Genomic DNA, 2013 nt, shown 5'->3' with positions numbered 1-2013 from the left:
CGGCGGGGCGAGAGCGGAGCCGCGCAGGCAGCGATCCCCTCGCCGCCCCCGTGCGCGCGAGCCCGTCACTGAGGGAGGGCGCGGAGCCCGGGAGCGGCGGCGGCAGCCGAGCCGCAGCGGCAGGCGCGGCACTAGAGCGGGCAGGGGCGGAAGGGGGCTCGGAGACAGCGTGAATCATCTCCCACTCACTCCCTCGCCCACCATTTACACCGCTCGCTCCCTCCCTCCTTCTCCCCCTCCCTCCCTCCCTCCCTCCCCGCCGCCTCAGTCTCACTCGTTCTCTCTCCCCTCCTCTCCTCTTCCCACTCACTCTCTCCCCTCCTCTCCTCTCCCACTCACTCTGTCCTCTCCTCCTCCTGTCTCACTCTTTTCACTCTTTCCCCTCCTCCTCCTCCCCTCTCCCTCTTTCTCTTCCCTCTCTCGCCCCCCTCGCTCCCCTGTCTCCCTTCCCCTCATCTCCTCCTGACACTGCACTGCAGCTGCTCCTCCAGCCCAGTCCTGCCCGCTTCCCTCCCTCCTTTCCCTTCCCTCCCCCCGGGTGCCAGATAAACAAGGCGCGCAGCATCCTCGACAATCCCGAGCTTAGCTCTACATTTTCGAAAAGGACAAGAGAACGGGACGAGCCCCCTCCCCTCCTCCTCCTCCTCCTCCCCCTTCCTCCTCCTCCACCACCTCCTCCTCCTCCTCCTCCTCCTCCCCCCTTCCCTCCCTGCCCCCCCACCACAGAAGGGAAGAGACAATTCTCCTCCGAGCAGCAGCAAACATGATGGCGGCAGCTCCCATCCAGCAGAACGGGACCCACACCGGGGTTCCCATAGACCTGGACCCGCCGGACTCCCGGAAAAGACCGCTTGAAGCCCCCCCCGAAGCCGGCAGCACCAAGAGGACCAACACGGGCGGTGGGTATATCCTCTGTCACCTCCCCCCCCGCCCAACCCACCCACCTCTTCGCTTCCCTACCTGCCTGCCTGCCTCCCCCCCTTCCCCCCCCCCAAACATTCCCATTTCTCTAATGTTATCATTCATCAAAATGGCGTCGGTTTTCAGCATCTACCAGTCTTTTTATTTAATATCCACGCTGGGGCTGCAGAGCCGTGACCCTACGGAGACTAGGAGGGAGCACAAGGGGCTTCTCTAGCCCAGCTATATCCCTCGCCCGTTAACGATGGGCGAAAATAAATGGCAGCTGGAAGGAGACGGCAAACGCACTTTCCTCCTTCCACATCCTCTGGGTCGCAAGTTGAATTTCAGCCTTGCCGTGCGTTTTTCTCCTCCTTGGCCTCACTCCTATTGTCAGCGCATACACGGCGTGTGTGCGCTGTGCTGGGGGCGAGGGCTGGCTGGTGGCGGGGGGAGTCGCCTCTCGGCTGCGGGGACTCGCTAGTTAACATCCTGCTCTTCCTGGAGGAGATGAGTTATAACGGGACCAGCATCTCCTCTGTCCGTTTGCACTGGAGTCGTCATAACAATGCACCGAGGCAGAGGTGAATTTATTTGCCCAATATTAAGAGCAGCGGTCTGAGTGTTCATAGTGCATGGTTCAGCCAGCAGTGTTGGTACGGGTGGGCACGACTGTCACACACAGGCAGTTCTTGAGACGCTTGTAGTCTTGGATAAGAAAAATAAGGCGAACTGGGATAATTCCCTCCGCTTAGGGAAAAAAAAAACAAAAACAAAAACAAAACAACTTTACGAAACAGGTTTAATGATGAAAATCTTGATATCCGTGCCAATGGGACGTTGCCTTAATCACTGGAGAGAGCCTAAGTCTGGGGAACCAGTGTATCCTTATTGCCTTGCACTTTTTCGGAGCCGGTTACGGAAGGTCCTTAGACTTCAGTGTAGCTGGATTTAGCAGTGGGATGAGGGCACAGACAATTGTGAGTTGCCGAATCAAACTGGGAATCCTTTTTTTTTTTTTTTTTCTGTTCCCCCTTCATTCATTCCATATATTTTTTTCTTGTTCCAATTGTGTGCTTTAGTGCTAGTGGTGCGTAGAGGACTGGTAGACAT

General features: G+C 57.5%; 1 protein-coding gene across 3 annotated transcripts in view; it reads left to right on the top strand.

Moving 5' to 3' along the window:
- The first annotated feature begins 258 nt into the window (after positions 1-258).
- NOVA1 (NOVA alternative splicing regulator 1) overlaps positions 259-2013 on the top strand; it is a 154901-nt gene continuing 153146 nt past the window's right edge. Inside the window, exons 1-2 of one of the 3 annotated variants that reach the window (XM_074909822.1) lie at positions 259-899; positions 1813-1815. In XM_074909822.1, coding sequence (XP_074765923.1) covers positions 764-899; positions 1813-1815 — 139 coding nt within the window. In that variant the 5' untranslated portion in view covers positions 259-763. The remainder of the gene's footprint in view (positions 900-1812; positions 1816-2013) is intronic. The other 2 variants (XM_074909821.1, XM_074909820.1) reach the window with 2 other exon arrangements.

Source organism: Athene noctua, chromosome 6 (assembly GCF_965140245.1).
Source record: "Athene noctua chromosome 6, bAthNoc1.hap1.1, whole genome shotgun sequence".
NCBI lineage: Eukaryota > Metazoa > Chordata > Aves > Strigiformes > Strigidae > Athene > Athene noctua.
This window is presented reverse-complemented; position numbering and strand designations above follow the sequence as displayed.